This window comes from Ranitomeya imitator, chromosome 9, assembly GCF_032444005.1.
Source record: "Ranitomeya imitator isolate aRanImi1 chromosome 9, aRanImi1.pri, whole genome shotgun sequence".
Classification (NCBI taxonomy): domain Eukaryota; kingdom Metazoa; phylum Chordata; class Amphibia; order Anura; family Dendrobatidae; genus Ranitomeya; species Ranitomeya imitator.
In genome coordinates this window covers 140,077,655-140,096,070 of record NC_091290.1, presented here as the reverse complement: position 1 = coordinate 140,096,070, position 18,416 = coordinate 140,077,655, and the positions used below count along the sequence as shown (strand labels likewise).

General features: G+C 41.0%; 2 protein-coding genes across 2 annotated transcripts in view; both read right to left on the bottom strand.

The window, feature by feature from the left end:
• The window catches only part of RHPN2 (rhophilin Rho GTPase binding protein 2), a 50,966-nt gene extending 42,872 nt beyond the window's left edge, over positions 1-8,094 (bottom strand). Inside the window, exon 1 of the mRNA XM_069739241.1 lies at positions 7,897-8,094. Coding sequence (XP_069595342.1) covers positions 7,897-7,950 — 54 coding nt within the window. The 5' untranslated portion in view covers positions 7,951-8,094. The remainder of the gene's footprint in view (positions 1-7,896) is intronic.
• CEP89 (centrosomal protein 89) overlaps positions 1-18,416 on the bottom strand; it is a 359,859-nt gene that overhangs the window by 162,460 nt on the left and 178,983 nt on the right. The gene's annotated exons all lie outside the window — the stretch shown is intronic.

Here is an 18,416-nt window from a genome sequence, read left to right as displayed (position 1 = left end):
CGGCGGAGGCAGTGTGATGGCGCGGGCATGCATGGCTGCCAGTGGCACTGGGTCACTAGTGTTTATTGATGATGTGACACAGGACCGAAGCAGCTGAATGAATTCTGAGGTCTTCAGAGCCGCCATACTGTGTGCTCAGATCCAGCCAAATGCAGCAAACTGATTGTCCATCTGTAGTATGAAACGACGACCAATGACCCAAAACATAAAGCCAAAGCAACCCAGGAGTTTATTAAAGTAAAGAAGTGGAATATTCTTGAATGGCCAAGTCAGTCACCTGATCTCAACCCAACTGAGCAGCATTTCACTTGTTAAAGACTAAACTTCAGGCAGAAAGGCCACAAACAAACAGCAACTGAAAACCACCGCAGTGAAGGCCTGGCCGAGCATCAAAAAGGAGGAAACACAGCGTCTGGTGATGTCCATGAGTTCAAGATTTCAGGCAGTCATTGCCAACAAAGGGTTTTCAACCAAGTACTAAAAATGAACATTTTATTTAAAATTAGTGAATCTGTCCAATTACTTTTGGTCCCTTTAAAAAAAGGGTGGCACATGTTAAGGAGCTGAAACTCCTAAACCCTTCATCCAATTTTAATATGGATGCCCTCAAATGAAAGCTGAAAGTCTGAACTTCAACTGCATCTGAATTGTTTTGTTTAAAATTCATTGTGGTAATGTCTATAACCAAAATTAGAAAAATGTTGTCTCTGTCCAAATATATATATGGACTTAACTGTATCCCATCTCTGAGATCCAACAAAAGAAAGGAAGTGTTTTCAAGCAGGTGCATTGATTTACGCAAACCCCATAGAGAAACAGAACAGCTGCAGGGACTTTGTGCAATAAACCTGCAGCATGTGAACAGAGCACTGGGATCACACATGGAGTTTTTGCTGCAGTTTTTTGAGCCATAAGTGGCAACGTATAAGTAAAAGTCCTTTTATATTTCCCATTCACTTTGCATCCACCGAATGTTAATCTGCAATATCATATTCGTCCTGTAGTCATGTGTGGCGCTGTTTTATTTTGTGGATTGTTTTTTTCCAAGAAATCTGTCATGTGGACAACCCCATTTAAAAGAAAATGTGGTGAACGTTAACACTCAGTTTCGTGTCCTATCGGTCTTGGGTTTGTTGTTACACAACCTCAGGCCCTCCGGCTTTGTTAAATTCCTGGTTCTGTGGCTGTTAGGACATGTTGAGACTTGTGGTTCTATTGATTCCAATAAAATAGCTGAAGAGACAGCCATTTCTGAGGGCGTTCTTACACAAGTCAATTTTGGCTGCAGTTTTTTTCTTAAACTGCATATCATAGCAAAGACTTCAACAACAGCAAAAAAAAGCCATGTAAATACCTGCTAAGGCCGTATTTATGGAAAAGTTTTTTGTTTTTTTTTCAATTTTGTCATAATTTTCAGAATCATGCAGGTCTAGTAACCGCAGGTGGAAATGCAAGAGTTAATGCTCGCTCTGATCAGTGATTGAGACCAAGCTGAAGTACAGGACGATACAGTAACCGAAGACTGGAATTTCCGGAAAAGTAGGATTCTGGTACAAAGGCAAAATGCCGAGATAAAAGAGTGAAATTCTTGCTGTCAGATCTTTTTTTTGTTCATGTTCTCTCTGCATAGTATCCTGGAAGACTTGTAATACATGTACAGTATACTCTTACACAGTTTGGTCTCTTCTGTGCAAACCTGGAGGATAAAGAAACAAGACAGACGAAGAATCGACGCCATGGAAATGTGGTGCTGGAGAAGGATGTTATCAATACCATGGATGGCAAGAAGAAAAAATCAAGCTAGACGTGTCACTAGAAGCAAGGATCACTAAGCTATGACTTGCCTGCTTTGGACACATCATACAAAGAGAGAAATCACTGGAGAAGGACATCCTGGTCAGAAGAATCGAAGGGGAAAGGCGACGAGGAAGACCAGCAACCCGATGGCTTGATACTATCAAAATTACGGTGGAGAAGACCCTAGTGGACCTATCTTTCTTCATCAAGTGGCCATGGACTAGAGAGAATCCTAAAATTCCAACCCTTCATTGCTCTCCGATCAATTGGAAACCCTCCTATAATACAGAACTGGACCAACCTTTATGTCTATTCACTAGACTGAGGCCAAAAATTTGTTCTTTCCACCTCCGTCTGGCCAATATGTATGTGCAAACCATTTGTTTTATTATATGGGAACAGTGGGGTCACAGCAAAGAAATGTATATATATTTTTTTACAATGGGTCCCTATAGTGGACGGATGTGTGGGCATTCACCCTGACTGTCGCCACTTCTTTAGTTGAGAATAATCGTGGTTCCAGTCCTGCGGCACCAACATCTGTCTGACTTATGGCCACTAAAATGCCCACGGAAAGCTTGGCGTGGGGTAGAGTTTGTACACACACGTACAGCATCGATACCAAAGATAGCTTCCTCAATTCCACTAGACGCCAAGTTGTGACTGTATCATTATGTAATGAGTGTTATCATAATACGCTCCACTGTGTCCTAAATATGACAATTAAGAATTAATTAAGACTTTTAGGTTCTTATGGGCCGTGCCAGAAACTTAGTGACAAACTGATCTTTTTTTTCCCCCCCAATCCCTCAGACTTGTACGTGGTTTCTTTCTTGGGTAGCCCATGGTCACTAAAAGACAGATGTCGAAAATCCTTTTAAAATTGAAATACACAAAGATCTGATGATGTTTCCACGGCTGGCGGTCGTCACCCACTCCACTCATTATGTTAAAAGCTTCTGTCACCTTGGATCGTAAATGGAAAAGGAGTCCTAATTGTGTTTATTGAAAAAATCATCACAGGAGGGGGAAAAGTCTAAAAAGACAGAGGAAGGGACAATATGCTGATGGCAATTACAGTGGATACATTGTATCACTGTAGATAGGCATGAGTGGATACATTGTATCACTGTAGATATGAAGACGTAGATACATTGTATCACTGTAGATAGGAAGACGTGGATACATTGTATCACTGTAGATAGGAAGACGTGGATACATTGTATCACTGTAGATAGGAAGACGTGGATACATTGTATCACTGTAGATAGGAGGACGTGGATACATTGTATCACTGTAGATAGGCAGGAGTGGATACATTGTATCACTGTAGATAGGAAGACGTGGATACATTGTATCACTGTAGATAGGAAGACGTGGATACATTGTATCACTGTAGATAGGAAGACGTGGATACATTGTATCACTGTAGATAGGAGGACGTGGATACATTGTATCACTGTAGATAGGAAGACGTGGATACATTGTATCACTGTAGATAGGAAGACGTGGATACATTGTATCACTGTAGATAGGAAGACGTGGATACATTGTATCACTGTAGATAGGAGGACGTGGATACATTGTATCACTGTAGATAGGAAGACGTGGATACATTGTATCACTGTAGATAGGAGGACGTGGATACATTGTATCACTGTAGATAGGAAGACGTGGATACATTGTATCACTGTAGATAGGCAGGAGTGGATACATTGTATCACTGTAGATAGGAGGACGTGGATACATTGTATCACTGTAGATAGGAAGACGTGGATACATTGTATCACTGTAGATAGGAGGACGTGGATACATTGTATCACTGTAGATAGGAAGACGTGGATACATTGTATCACTGTAGATAGGAAGACATGGATACATTGTATCACTGTAGATAGGAAGACGTGGATACATTGTATCACTGTAGATAGGAAGACGTGGATACATTGTATCACTGTAGATAGGAAGACGTGGATACATTGTATCACTGTAGATAGGAGGACGTGGATACATTGTATCACTGTAGATAGGAAGACGTGGATACATTGTATCACTGTAGATAGGAAGACGTGGATACATTGTATCACTGTAGATAGGAAGACGTGGATACATTGTATCACTGTAGATAGGAGGACGTGGATACATTGTATCACTGTAGATAGGAAGACGTGGATACATTGTATCACTGTAGATAGGAGGACGTGGATACATTGTATCACTGTAGATAGGAAGACGTGGATACATTGTATCACTGTAGATAGGAAGACGTGGATACATTGTATCACTGTAGATAGGAAGACGTTGATACATTATATCACTGTAGATAGGAAGACGTGGATACATTGTATCACTGTAGATAGGAAGACGTGGATACATTATATCACTGTAGATAGGAAGACGTGGATACATTGTATCACTGTAGATAGGAGGACGTGGATACATTGTATCACTGTAGATAGGAAGACGTGGATACATTGTATCACTGTAGATAGGAGGACGTGGATACATTGTATCACTGTAGATAGGAAGACGTGGATACATTGTATCACTGTAGATAGGAAGACGTGGATACATTGTATCACTGTAGATAGGAAGACGTGGATACATTGTATCACTGTAGATAGGAAGACGTGGATACATTGTATCACTGTAGATAGGAAGACGTGGATACATTGTATCACTGTAGATACGAGGACGTGGATACATTGTATCACTGTAGATAGGAAGACGTGGATACATTGTATCACTGTAGATAGGAGGACGTGGATACATTGTATCACTGTAGATAGGAAGACGTGGATACATTGTATCACTGTAGATAAGAGGACGTGGATACATTGTATCACTGTAGATAGGAAGACGTGGATACATTGTATCACTGTAGATAGGAAGACGTGGATACATTGTATCACTGTAGATAGGAAGACGTGGATACATTGTATCACTGTAGATAGGAAGACGTGGATACATTGTATCACTGTAGATAGGAGGACGTGGATACATTGTATCACTGTAGATAGGAAGACGTGGATACATTGTATCACTGTAGATAGGAAGACATGGATACATTGTATCACTGTAGATAGGAAGACGTGGATACATTGTATCACTGTAGATAGGAGGACGTGGATACATTGTATCACTGTAGATAGGAAGACGTGGATACATTATATCACTGTAGATAGGAAGACGTGGATACATTGTATCACTGTAGATAGGAAGACGTGGATACATTGTATCACTGTAGATAGGAAGACGTGGATACATTGTATCACTGTAGATAGGAGGACGTGGATACATTGTATCACTGTAGATAGGAAGACGTGGATACATTATATCACTGTAGATAGGAAGACGTGGATACATTGTATCACTGTAGATAGGAAGACGTGGATACATTGTATCACTGTAGATAGGAAGACGTGGATACATTGTATCACTGTAGATAGGAAGACGTGGATACATTATATCACTGTAGATAGGAAGACGTGGATACATTGTATCACTGTAGATAGGAAGACGTGGATACATTGTATCACTGTAGATAGGAAGACGTGGATACATTATATCACTGTAGATAGGAAGACGTGGATACATTGTATCACTGTAGATAGGAAGACGTGGATACATTGTATCACTGTAGATAGGAGGACGTGGATACATTGTATCACTGTAGATAGGAAGACGTGGATACATTGTATCACTGTAGATAGGAGGACGTGGATACATTGTATCACTGTAGATAGGAAGACGTGGATACATTATATCACTGTATATAGGAGGACGTGGATACATTGTATCACTGTAGATAGGAAGACGTGGATACATTGTATCACTGTAGATAGGAAGACGTGGATACATTGTATCACTGTAGATAGGAAGACGTGGATACATTGTATCACTGTAGATAGGAAGACGTGGATACATTGTATCACTGTAGATAGGAGGACGTGGATACATTGTATCACTGTAGATAGGAAGACGTGGATACATTGTATCACTGTAGATAGGAAGACGTGGATACATTGTATCACTGTAGATAGGAAGACGTGGATACATTGTATCACTGTAGATAGGAAGACGTGGATACATTGTATCACTGTAGATAGGAAGACGTGGATACATTGTATCACTGTAGATAGGAAGACGTGGATACATTATATCACTGTAGATAGGAAGACGTGGATACATTGTATCACTGTAGATAGGAAGACGTGGATACATTGTATCACTGTAGATAGGAAGACGTGGATACATTGTATCACTGTAGATAGGAGGACGTGGATACATTGTGTTACTATACATAAAGTAGGACTGGATATATTGTATAAATGTAGATAGTAGTAGATACATTGTATTACAGTCCATAAAGCAAGAATGAATACATTGTATCACTGTACGTAAGTGGGATTGGATACATCGTATCACTGTACATAAGCAATAGTGTATACAAGACTAGACAGTAATATTAGAGTAGGCAGCTGTTAAACAATAAGGACGACAAACAATTTAACCAGATGTTGCGGAACTACATGTCCCAGCATGCTCTATGGTCAGGGATAGATACCAGGAAGCTGTAAGGCAATGGCGGGTGCATGCATCACAGCCACAGTGCATTTTTTTGCAATCATTTTCCAAAATAGCAGCAAAACCACAGATTTCTGCTGCAAAAGAAATAGACGTCGCACTAAAAAAAAAAAAGCACAATTCCAGAGTGTCTTTAAATGAATAATGGCTTTAGGTTTCATGAAATCACATCCACTTTTCTTGAACGAATTAGTCGGCACATCAGAAAACCGCAGTTTATAGGCTATGTGGGAACGAGGCCTTAGGAGTGGGTGGGAGCTGCTGGTTCTAGTAGCCACATTCACACAACCAGAAGCCCTGACACCACTAGATGCAAATCACAACATGCCATAAAGAAATCGCGCATTGGAGATAATCAGCAGTGATTTGTGGAGTTATTGCTGGGCGACACATAATAATCATTCATACCATGAGCAGCTGCCCCCTTCCAGCCCTCAATAATGGCCTGTTAGTAGGTCCACCCAATGACATAGCTCCAAGCCCTGCATAAACCAACAGCGATAAGAGCCACGTTTTTATGAAACTTGTGATAGAAACATGAGTCAGTACACAAGGTGTGACCGTGGGGTTAACCCGTCAGCTGCCACCGGTGAGACCTGAAAACACCAGGGATCCTATGTGTCATTACACAACCATCCACTCGCACGTCATCAGCTTCTTGTAGAACTATAAGTCACAGTATCGCTTAAAGATCAGCACATTACATTATATATAATTATATTTTTTGCTTTGCTTTATACAGAACTACCACCAGAAAACATAAAAACACTCTTGTGAAACCATATTTTTGTGGAACTGCAGGTCCCAGCATGGACCGTCTGGGAGAATATTATTATTTTTTATCATCCAAATGAATCAGAAGGGAACGAGAAAGTGCCAGGACTGGGGCAGCACATCGAACTTATAACAAAAAGAACTACAAAACCCAGCATGACAACAGCTGGACAGGAACAGGAAGCACATATAGATAGGTCTGATTAAAATAAAATGGACGTATATAGTTAGGTTTGGTAGCACGACAAGTCTCAGGATGTCATAAAATCATAATATGATTATTAATTTGGTGCCAGATATATAAATGAGCAATGACTGTACAACCAAGCCCAAGAAAGCAATGGATTTGTAGCACTACAACCCCCAGCATGCTCTGGCAGCTGCTTGCAATGCATTTACCTACAGTAAAGTAAATAAAGAAATAAGGAGTGGATACATCGTATCTATGTAAAGAATCTGGAGTGGATACATTGTATCACTGTAGAAAATATATATAGATATAATGTATCAATGTATATATAGCTAGTTGTGTATACATTGTATCACTATATACATAAATTAGTTGATACATTGTATTACTGTATAAGGCTTGGATACATCGTATCACTGTGTATAAGATGTGGATACATCAAATCCGTGTAAATGATGGATACCTTGTATCACTGTACAGTAGCAGGATTGGATACCTTGTATCAGTGTGCAGTAGCAGGATCGGATACAGTACAGGGAGCCTCTCACCTTTCTGAAGTAGCTCTGATCAGGGAGGCCATTTGGGTGCAGAGTGTCAGCCATGCTTCCTCCAGCAGGTGGGCAGCCTGTGTGCTGCAGGATAGGTGTATGCTCCCCCTCTGGATCTCCTCTGTGCTGCTGCTGATCCCTCCAGCTGTAGCAGTGTCTGCTGCTTCCTATCTCTGCGCTTCTTGCAGACCTGTCTGACTTTCCCAATGCCAGGGGTGTGCTTTCCTCTGGCACCACCCATTCGCTCAGATACGCCCCCTGTCTCTGCACTTTGTCCCTGCTACCTGCAAACACAGGAGCAAAGAGGAGCACAATAGAGAAGCAGAACATGGGTGGCTGCTGTACTGACAGATACTGGGGCAGCAACCAGAGCAAAATGGAGCATTGTCAGCTGTCACCTGTCTGTGACAAATTGTGGTGTCTGTATAATGCATGGAGCTGGTATACATTCTATCAGTGGAACTGGGCAGCTGTATAGGGGCACAGCGGGTTGGGGGCACCGCCACCTTAAAGTAGTTACTAGATTGGAGATAAGAGGTTTCAGTTCACACCAGCCTATAACAAATAGCAGCCAGAAAGCTCAGACAATTCCTTTTCTTACTTGTTGTCACCCATGTGCAATCTGCTCTTCAGTTTCCTATGTTACAGAATTGTAATGCGCACGTAAACATCAGATGATAGATTATGGATCTGATTTTTTTTAATTTTGTGCACCCATAGACTTGGATGGGCGAGTCTCATTCATTTTACGGAAGTGAAAAAAATCACTCATCTGCACTGCCCCCATTAAATAACATTGCTCCGGATGTTTGTTTGTTTGTTTGTTTTTTTTCACAGATGGTCGTGTGAACAAGCCCGTACACAAGAGAAGATTTCATACCCCGGCTGTAGCCCGGACTCATCATTTATTTAGCGCCACCATATTTTAAAAAGATTGTCCATAGCCGAGACCATAATCCCGACACCATTGTTTTTGTTACTTTGTATCTAAACTTTCTGGCCAATTTGCCATTGTTCTAGAAAATGATGTATTGTTACTTCCAATAAGCAACTTGATACAATCATGTTAGACTCTTCGTGGAATTGTTATTTGATCATCACAGCCTTTTCCATAGTATACAGCATTCTGTATGACTGAATCAATAGTGAGACTCCTGAGGACCCCACACCCATCAGCCGAACCTTCCGATAGAACCATCGTTAGGCCTACAGATGTCTATTGCATATAGGACCCCTTATACTGTGTTGCACTCATCATTATGTCATTTAGGAGCATCCAAATCCATGCCATCATTTACCAGGCTCCATTGTACTTGGGTTTCGCACTCTCCTTCTCACTGCCAGGATTTGATTGTCCAGGAGGTGTGGTGGTCAATGCCGGGTGTTCCCTGGCAATCAGAGGTATGGTGACTGCATCATCAGGTCTGAGCAACGACCCAAACAGAGCTTTAAACAGATGTGATGTCATAAATTATGCCGACATATTAAATAGTTTTTAGGTAGCGTCCCCCACAGCACAACAGCTTTACAGCGTTCTCTGAAATCAATGACTGCCCTGTAGCCAGTGAACTTGACTATTAAAAAGTGATTGATTGGACTAAAGAATTGATTAAAACTATTACTGAATTCTTATAAAACTTTTCTCATGTAATGGGGACGCATCGAAAGTTTTTGTCCAGACAGGGCTGACATCAGGAATTTCAGGGCTCCATACCAGCAACATTTTTGAGCCCATTTCGGAGCCCCAGGGTCCACCCCAGCTTCACCTCCACCCCTCGAACCTTCCACAGTCACACCACCCACTCTTGGAAAAACTCAACTTCTGAACCACGTCATCGTCATCGCCAATCACACATTGACAGTTCCCATGGAACACCATATCACGTATGTACTGTAGAAGGGCGGGGGCACGCACATCATCACTTTTGGGCCCGAAATTACGCATATAATAGACCGGAAGGGCCAAGGCAGCTTAAGAACAGAGGGCGGGCCTGCAGCTTCTGATGTCACTAATGTCTGACCCGGCCAGGCCTCATCTGCTGCGGCTGTTACACTGGGTGAAAGATAAGTAAGTGCAAAACAGAGGGAAGGGGGAGCCCAAACACTAAGGAAGAGGGGAGTGGACACCCCTAGTCTGATTGAAAATCTCCCTGTCTGCCCTAAACATCCCTATATAGGTGTTATGAACTGGTGGTTTAGGAGCAACATGGGACGAGCTCTGAAGGAGGTGGTAACTGTACTGACCGCAGTCCCTAAGCTCAATACAACACTAGAAGTAGCCGTGGGATGCTCCTGACACTCCCTAGGCACCTCGTCACAGCCTGAGAACTAACTACCCCTAAAGATAGAAACAGGAAAACTATCTTGCCTCAGAGAAAATCCCCAAAGGATAGATTAGACCCCCACAAGTAATGACTGTGAGTGGAGAGGGAAAAGACATACGTAGAATGAAACCAGGATGTAGCACAGAAGGCCAGTCTAGCTAGATAGATAGGACAGGACGGAATACTGTGCGATCAGTATTAAAAACTACAAAAATCCACACAAAGTTTACAAAAATCTCCACACCTGACTAAAGGTGTGGAGGGTAAATCTGCTTCCCAGAGCTTCCAGCTTAACTGAATTAATCCATACTGACAAGCTGGACAAAACATAGAATGCACAGAAAGAATAAGTCCACAACATGTGGACAGAAAAGAGCAAAGAAAGGACTTATCTTTGCTGAACTGGTCACGATATCAGGGAAATCCAAGAGAGATGTGAATCCAACCAGGAACCATTGACAAGTGGCACTGGCTGAAGGGAAGAGCCAGGCATAAATAGCCGAGCAGAAAAACAATCAGTGGAAGCAGCTGCAGACTGCTAAATCCAAGGAGCAGCCATTCCACTTAAAACCACCAAAGGGAGCCCAAGAGCAGAACTCACAAAAGTGCCACTTACAACCACCGGAGGGAGCCCAAGAGCGGAATTCACAACAATAGGTTCTGCACTTATTGCTGAGCAGGAACCTAATCTCTGCCTGTCGCTAGCGATAGGCTCTACATAGGGAGGGGATGTACAATAGTCAGTCCCCACTAAAACTAAAGACAGGAAAGATGGATGGGGGAAAACACTTAGCTTGAGAAGACAACCGAGATGTCACACCAGCAGTTCTCCAAGGGTCCTCAGGGTAAGACACTAACCGAGTGCTAGAACTTCCAACAAGACTGAGCTAACATCCGCACCATGCTGCAGCAATTGACTGTACTTAATCCTTCAGCACAGGTGTGTGATTAGCAGCAGAAAGTGGATGTAACTATTGGGTCCTAGAGGGAGATGGATATTGCTCCATAACAGAGACGCAAAAATCAAGAAGGTTCTTGAGCTAAACGCAAAGACCTTCTACAGCCAGATCCAGGATGACTGTCTGTCACACCTGTCACACCCGTGACAGCGGCAATACAATGTAAGTAGCCGTGGCTGTGAGAGACTGGAGCTTCTAAAAGCAAAGTAATTAGTAATTAGCCTGGGCCCCGGCATGCCACGCAGTCTGCCAGGCTGTTTATATATTGGCTTGGCTGTGCTGCCTCACCGCAGGCTGCGCAGCGTGTCTCACCCAGTCTGGGTCCTCCTCTTTGCTTCTGCTCACAGGGCCCCATACATCAGTTATAGCAGTAATACATTAATGACAGCTCTGTGTCAATTTTCCGAGACCCCTACCAATCACTAAAGCAATGGAGCAAAAGCCCTCAGTTGAGCACTTCAAGGCTAAAGATGGGATCCTCAATACTATACTAGAGAACAACTTTATTGGGGGCTTTTTCATTTTACCAGAAAGTAGTGATCGCAGCAACTACCGCCATCTTTGAGACAACATAATAGTTTTCTAAAATTACACTTTAAGATCACTGAAATCTTCTATACACCTTGTTTTTTTTTTTCTACCTCCAATGACTTCTCAATCATCCCTCCATACGTATGAGCATTTTCAGATGCAAAAGGTTAAAAAATAGGAATCAGGCATATTGAAATCCAACATACCCAACCCTTCTTTCCTTCAACACCTGCCACTCGCAGAGAGACAGAGTTCTTTATATATTACACAGACAGTCCCGATGAAATGTGTGTGTTCTGTGGACTTAGATCTAATGTGTACGGTCACCTTAAGCCTTCTAATACCTTTGCAATTGAGCAATTGTCTTCCGGGACATAATGTTTAGGTTGCGTTAATAACTTCACGCATGGCATGTCTTAAATATACGATGTCCGAGGTCATTAGAAGCAATAGCGGAAATGTATGCTGTATGATACAGCTGTATTATCCCCCAGAAGCAATAAATGAGTAAATTCATGATGTGTGACATCATGCACCGAGCTTTAAAGTTCACCAGGAATGAACACAATGTAACAGGTTGTTTTCTTTCTAAGCGTCACTCAGTTGATATAAGGAAACATCATAAAATGAGTAATAAATAACTATTTTAAGTCGGGTTTTACTTTGTTACTATTTTTAACTTTTCGATAGTGTCATCGTAATTCTTCTTCAATTTTTAGTATTGCACGCGACAGATGGCAAGAATCACTAGTATAGCACACACAAAAAAATCATCTAGGGGGTCTGGGTTGTTAAGAGTCTCCCCCAATTCTCTGCGTGAAACATTATAGGCTGCAATCAGAACCTGTCTGATAATATTGACACTGTGTATGTGACATGGGAAAAACAAACACAAACGTATCACAAGGGGCGCACAGGTAACAGTCCTATCTGGAAACTGTGCCTTCTGGAAATTATTTAGGGGTAATCCATATTGTTTTAACTCTTTCCTTTCCATATTGCTCAGCTAAGAAGACGTATTGGGTTTTGGTACATGATGGTGGCCCTTTTGTTCCATTAGGGATCACTTCTCTTCAATTGATAGGCAGAGGCTGGACTTGAATAAAAATAAAAATAAAAGGAATCAAAATTGTTGGACGGATCATCAACAACCTTAAATACGCAGACGATACAACATTGATAGCAACAAGCGTAGATGGAATTATTACAGAGTTTCAAGATGACCGGAAGTCAATAGGTGAACAGCTACGGGCATATCGACAACGAAGTCAACGGACTTCAAATCAAGGAACATCTCACTGGAGATGAAGACGCGCCTCGTACATAACTCTGTGGTATGGATGCAAAACCCGAACCATAAAGAATCAACGGCTTTCGAAATGTGGTGCTGGAGAAGTAAAGATGTCATCAATACCATATGACTATCGAAATAATGGCAGAGAAGACCCTGGTGGACCTATCTAGGCTTGCACAAGATCGATCTTCCTACAGAGCGTTCATCCATCAAGTCGCCATGACAGCTGCGTGTCCCACAATACACTGAATATTACGACAATGGATGCGGATGTTGCCAGGCTGGTCTGTGATCATGAACGTACCCTGATTAGTGTAGGGCTCTTGTGCTTTCCCTGATAATTGCCAGTCCTCTATTCAGAAGGCAGTGTACGGATAATTGCACCTTGCAGGAGCCGCCACATAGTGACATGAGGATACTGTTAGGAGACATGGGGTCATGATGCCTGGTTGTCAGTGCCATGTTCAGGCTATAAATACGCTTTTCGCAGTAGCGGTAATTGTTTTGTTGCTTCTAGTGGGTATAAAATTCTCACTGGAAAAGATGAGCTTTTATTACCCCCTGCTGACGTCTTTTTCTCTTTGTCATGAAATCCCCATTGCCTTGCAAGATTTCAGGGCGTTTCCTTGAAGAGCTTTATCTCAGGTATGTGATAAGACTGCTTCCAGCAGACTATTTGCTGTTATAACCTGGGCTACTGTGTCGCTAGGATTAGATTAATAACATATTGTACTGATCCTGCTCGTTTAGATGATATGCTGATCTGTGCAGCTGGGACAGACTCTAAATGGAATCAGTCTCCTTCTGCCTCTGGCAGCTGACAATATAACTACTTTTTACTTCCCTTGTAGAAGGAATCTTCTCGTCTATACTGCCGTGTGTAGTTCATTTTCTGACAAGCAGGCAGAAAGCTATTTTTAATGGTTGATCTACACAGTGAACATAGGATCCACTATGTACAGACCTGTCTGTGGGTGGAGAAACTGAGCATGTGCGACCACTCAGGTGGATGTGCACATTGATATACATTTTGACCACTAGGTGGTGCCATCCTATGTAAATAAATGTCATTATTCAAAGACATTAGCCAGCTGCTCTTCCTCGGCCAGGGTATTCAGATAATTTCACGGTTAAGGCAGCAAACTAAAACTTTGCCAAAATAAGCCACCTTTTTATAGATCTAGCACTTTTTTTCCTCTGCAACTCATATAAAGCCTATACAGGGACATATTTCCAGACTAATCTCAAGATATAATGCAAATCTTTGACAAAAAGTAACATTTTCCTTTTCATTCTAGAATTACGCTCTAAAGATTAATTCCCTATACTGATCGCCAGAGGTCAAAGTGGACAGATTGATGGCATACTCTAGTATTAAAGGATCTTTACTTAGACCCTTTAAAGGCTTCAGACCGCATAGGGGATAACACACAGACGGCTGAGGGTTCTTCTACTGGGACTCCCACTAGTGATCCCAAAAAATGGGGCTCTGCAGAGCCTAAGGGTGCTTTCATGTTGTGTTCTGGCATTGTGTTCTGGTGGCCCCGTCAGAGCTTACATCCGAACCCTCTGCAAAAAGGGGTTCAGAAGTATGTGCCGACGGAGCCATAGAACATGCTCTCTGACGTGCATAATTTTAGGGACTGTACGGAAAACATCCAGAGGTACTAGACTGCGTGTGGATGTCCGCCTCCAGTAGACATATACGCCCTAGTCTATGGCCCCATTGGCACATATGTCCGAACTCCATTTTGCAGATGGTTCAGACTTAATCCCTAACAGGGCGACCAGGTTCCTGAACTCAGTGTGAGAACACACTTATCTGAATGCAACGCCACTCAATCCATTCTCTATGGGACTGCCAATGACCCATTTAAATACTGAGAAGGCTCCTGCCACTGATCATTGGTGCAGAGGAGAGCCTAGCCATGCTGTTTACACTTTTAACTATTTTTGGGGCTGCAGAAGTGCCAGGACAACCAGGAACACGCTGCCCCCAAATCATGCATCCATAAGTACCAATAAAACATATGTAAACACAGGTAAAAAAAAAAAAAACAGGTAACAATGTATAACATTTTTTTTTTAAATGGACACGTATTGTGTGTTTGCTGCTGGCAGCATTGCAGACGTGATTCATTAGCATGCGATACACAAAGTCGCCGCTCTCCTACCAGATGTTCCAGTACAAAGACTTTGTCTTTATTTACTAGATCGTCGTTATTAAATATGCATGAGGCTCAATTGTCCCTTTCTCTGCTACAAGTGCATCTATTACACAGAGCGTTAAACAAAAGTTAGTTTTCCCTGGGGGCTGATGCAGGAAAACAAAATGTACATACTGTACATATATTTATTAAGGAAATAGAAAGAGGTCTTGAACAGAGTAGCATCTAGTAATAGGTGTGCAGACAATCGCTGCAGGACGATTTAATATACTTGTCCGAATCAACCAGATACAATTTTAACATTTTTAATAGTTAACATCCTGCAGTTATCGAATTCAAATAGAACCGGGTAGGCATGGTTCGACTTACGTGTTTTGGATAATTATTTTTAAGCACAAAGTACGGTAATAAAAAAAACAAAAAATTACATAATTGCAGGAGGAGCTGGCTGGGTACCAGTCATGAGAACCTCTGAAGTGCCAAGGATCATGTGTATTATTTTTTATTATTTAACAGTCTTCGGCTCGATCTTGAGCCATGGCGACTTGATGGATGAACACTTTGTAGGAAGATCGATCTTGATAGTATCTAGCCATTGGGTTGCTGGTCTTCCTCTTCAACTTGAGCCTTCTATTCTTCCAACCATAATGTCCTTCTCCAGTGATTGCTCTCTTCGTATGATGTGTCCAAAGTAGGCAAGTCGTAACTTGGTGATCCTTACTTTGAGTGACATGTTTGGCTTGATTTGTTCCAAAATTGATTTGTCTGTTCGTCTTGCCATCCATAATATTGATAACATCCTTCTCCTGCACCACATTTTGAAGGCGTTGATTTTTATTCTGTTTTGTTTATCGTACAGGTTTCGGATCCGTATGTTAAAACAGGAAAGCCCAGACTATGTACGAGCCGTGTCTTCGTCACCAGTGAAATGTTCCTCTATTTGAAGACCTTGTCCAGTGACTTCATTGTTGGTTTGCCCATAGCTAGTCTTCTATTGACTTCCGCTGTCGTCGCCCCATCTTGAGTGATCATTGATCCCAGTAGGTTGAAGTCATTTTACACCTTCTAGTTCATTGCCGGCCATCACAAATGTATCCCGGTCGTACCTGGCAGTAGTCAATATCTTTGTCATCTCTGTGCTGAGTAGAAGTCCCATGCTTGAGCTTTCCATCTTGACACTCCCTGATTTGTCCTTCATTCCATCTACACTTCTTGTATCGTCTGCGTATTTGATGATTTGTCCCGCAAATATTATTTATTTTTAGGGAAGTCCAGCTTTCCTGAAAACAAATACCCCAAAGATAAAAAAAAGTTACTTAAAATAATAAAAAAAAACTCAAATGATGTTGCAGACCTTCAATTTGTAAAGACCCCTGCAAGTATGACTCAAGGAGATTAGATTTAATTTAGGAAAAAAATCTCCTTTAAATCACAACTTCTCAAACTTGTTCAAGTCTTATGAGTCTCTGACAGAATTTATAGATCTTTTCTCTGAAATATTGTGGAATAAACAGGCCGGGTTTGATGGTAACAGCTACGTGGGGTATTTACTGAAAATAAAGCCGCGTTCTCATCGCCTGAGCCATCCAGATTTGTCTTGCTGTTGTTTCACTTTATAGGTCAAACTTATTTATCTCTAAGACTTTTTTTGTCACTTTTCGTATAAGGGAAGATAAGAAATTCATGGAAAAGAAAACATAAATTGCATTAGTCGGATTCTTACATTGCAGCTCGCTATGTTTTTTATTGGCAAAATAAAAATAAAATTGGAATTATCCGGAGCCGTACAGTCCTGCACCGTCCACAGAACCTGCTAGGTGCAAAATTGTGCAGTTGTATTAATTACATTGGAAAAACTCAGTACAAATAAAATGTAAAAAAAAAAAATCTAAGAGTTTCTCATGAGCTGAATGTGCAATTAATGGGTATTTGCCCCATAAAACACCCTGAGGGTTTTGGCACACTTTTACACATGTGTGAACCAAGCAAATTTTACAGGAAGATGCTTCAGGACAAGCCAGGGTCATTTGTCCTCAAGTGTCTTTTTTGGATTCTAAAATCATTTTAGAAATGATTTTCCAAAATCCACAAATTTTAATTTTTCAGGAAATACTCTTTTTTTTTTTTTATTAGTTTTTGGGAAAAAAAAAATACTTTACTGACACAGTTTGGAAGGTTTTTTTTTACGGCCTAAATTTGCATCTACTGCTTCAAAGTTTCCACTTTAAAAAATATGACATGCATTTTTTTTTTACACCAATTTCTTCAAAACCATGTCCGTAAAAAAAAGACCAGCTACAAAAAAAAAATCCTCATAAAAAAGTGGATTTCTCTTAGAAATGAATTGGGAAAGTTTTCCAATTGTTTTTGAAGAAGTTTTGGACCAGAACTTGTTAAAAAAAAAATCCCCAAAAATTCTGGAAATGTAACGATCAAGAAATGCTTTTTCTGGGGCTTTTTTGTCTTCTGTTTTGCATCCAGTTTTTTACTTGGCAGTGTCAAGTTTGAGGTGGATTCTATGAAGAAACATTTCCTGAAGTGGATTCCTTTTGAAAAAACGTGCCAGATTTTTTGGCCTCCGTGTGAATCTAGCCTTTTTTAAGACTGTTCTTATTCAAATTAAATCAACTTTCAATTCTTTTTATGCTTTATCAGGTTTTGAAAACCTCGGCGTGGAAAAAAAAGTAAGTGATATGTCAATTATTTGAGGCGGATTTCCTGTGGATTCTGCTTATTTCTTGTCAAAAGGCTACAAAACACAATTTTTTTGCATTTACAGCATTCCTTGTTTTGCAAAAATGACCTGTCAACCTGTCAAGTCAGAACGATTTTTTTTTTTTTTTTTAAGGGGTGAACATTTTTTTCATTAAAAACAAAACAAAAAGAAGTAAAATGTCCCCCACTTCGAGAGACACCTCAGGCCTCCACCTGAGGCGAGACGCTTATTTTTTTCACCTCACGGCGTCGACAGAAGCGGTAAACTCAAGGAGTCGGGCAACTAATATAATAATGTAAAAAAAAAATAATGAAAAATATCGTTAAAAAAAGCAAAAATAAAATTTTAAAAATGTATGTTGTATCGCCGCGTCCATAAGTGTCCAGACTAATATGGCGATATCATATTTGTACTGAAATTGAAAAAAAAACCTAAAAAAATCAAAATGGCAGAATAGCTTTTTTTCTACAAAAAAAATAAAATAAATAAAAATAAAAAAGAGGGGCTCCCTGTCAGTGAACGGTCCGC